The following is a 1943-nucleotide window of genomic DNA, read 5'->3' on the forward strand; positions in this document are numbered from 1 at the left end:
ATGACATTTGGGATACCAAATAAAGAACACAATCAGTATGTCACAGAACTTCAAAACCACACCATAATACAGGAGAGAAAACATGCAACTGTAAAGAGAAATGCATGTTAATGGGTCAGAGATAGGTCAGAAAGTTTTCTTTGTCCTGAACATCTGAAGAACAAGATACGTGACTTTCAGAACATGCTGAGATCTACTGTATTTAACAGAGCAATACAAATTTTGCATGTATGACAATACATGAAAGTTTCAAGAAGCTAATTTATATATATTTACTTGCTTCTCCATACTAACAATTTATGTACCACAAAGAAGTGACAACTGGAAATTTAGAACTGGCTCATATTTAGCAGGTAAGTGTAAAAGCAAACAGTACAACAGGCAAGTTAAGGGAAAGCAAAATTAACTTCTATTCAGTTGTGTCCAATAAACATAAGTTTTTGTCTTTGGCAAAGCTTTTTTTTCCGCCCCCTCCTAATGAGTTCTCAGACTACAAGGCTAGAACAAATACCACTATCATTCAAAGGATATTAATATGACCATCATTACTTCCAGAGTAAATATAGGACTTTCCACCGTTTTTATGCACTGTAAGACACTGAATTGATTTACTATGACCCTGTGAATAGAACACAAATAATTATTGATGGGCAATTTTTCATCTTAACACATACATAGATCAAACCTATTTCAGAAAAATTATAGGTTATTCAGAAAATAACATTTTTTTCATAAGCATTAAAAATCACCCAGAATACAAATCATTAATTAACAGCGCAGTCACTTAACAGTTGCAGCATTGCTATTCCCATGTACTAGTCCTTAAAGAGAACAAATGGGCACTATGAAAATCCTTATTAACTGCTGGGCCAGAACACTTTCATGGCCTTTTCATCAACAAAGTTTGATTTTCAGGCACTTTATGATTCATGGAAGAGGACTAAATATGGTCACGTTCCCATATCAACTGCCTGAATTATAGCACCAATAGCAAGAATCTGGGACGTCTGTTTCTAGTTCATGTAAAAATGTAAGTTCCCAGGAGAGTGCTGTGTCAGAGAACTCTTTAAATTCTAAAATTAAAAGCTCAACTGCACAGTAACCCTGGTCACCTTGTTCACAATACACTAGCTCTGATAGAATGAGACACCCCTAGTAGTTTTCTATCTCTGCTCTATTTCTTTTTGCATCTCAAGAATGGTTAAAAGCTGCTATGAAAGATAAGTTGATAACCTTAACTGAAAACAAATCAGTCTGGACAGCTTCAACCACCAAGTCATTTACTGCAGAAATGGGTGCAACAAGAAGTTTAACCTACCTTTATGACACGTAAAGGCTTATTTGGATTGTTCTTGTCCAAATAATTGATGTAGCCGGACAAGGAGATAGTCAGTAAATGCTCTTTCTGCCACAAGCAACCCAACTGCTGATCCAACACATTTGATCCCATGTTAAAAGTATTGACAAGAGAATTAGCACCAACATCCCAGATTTTAGCAGTTTTATCTCCGGAAGCAGAAAGCAACTGACTACTGTCAGGGCTCCAACTAATCTGTAAAAACAAATGTCACCACAAGATAGTAAATGCATTTATTATTGCAAGACTTCACAGTCCATGAACTCTGTAATGAAATACTACAGATCATTTGCACAAATGAAGTGATACTTACAGCATAAATACCTCCATCATGAGCTTTGCCTCCACCAAGAGCACACACTTTCTCTCCAGTCTTCCCATCATAGACAAAAATCTTAAGAGAGCACACAGACATACAACTTAAAAAGAAAAGCAGGAACAAGGGAAAAAAAAAAAAAAAAAAACAAACCAAAAACATAGTAAGAACTGAAACACTGTTACTTGCACTACGCAGATCATTCTTTTGTTACGTAGCATGCTTACAGGTTTATCAAACACTTGATTTTTGAGGCAGAGGCACAAGCAT

The 1943-nt window shown here is 35.9% G+C and overlaps 1 protein-coding gene across 1 annotated transcript in view; it reads right to left on the reverse strand.

Moving 5' to 3' along the window:
- The window catches only part of WDR1 (WD repeat domain 1), a gene marked incomplete at its 5' end in the record, with an annotated part of 19171 nt that overhangs the window by 6044 nt on the left and 11184 nt on the right, over positions 1-1943 (reverse strand). The window contains 3 exons of the mRNA XM_010012253.1: positions 532-619; positions 1319-1552; positions 1671-1751. Coding sequence (XP_010010555.1) covers positions 532-619; positions 1319-1552; positions 1671-1751 — 403 coding nt within the window. The remainder of the gene's footprint in view (positions 1-531; positions 620-1318; positions 1553-1670; positions 1752-1943) is intronic.

This window comes from Nestor notabilis, unplaced genomic scaffold (genome assembly GCF_000696875.1).
Source record: "Nestor notabilis isolate BGI_N333 unplaced genomic scaffold, ASM69687v1 scaffold6430, whole genome shotgun sequence".
Classification (NCBI taxonomy): domain Eukaryota; kingdom Metazoa; phylum Chordata; class Aves; order Psittaciformes; family Psittacidae; genus Nestor; species Nestor notabilis.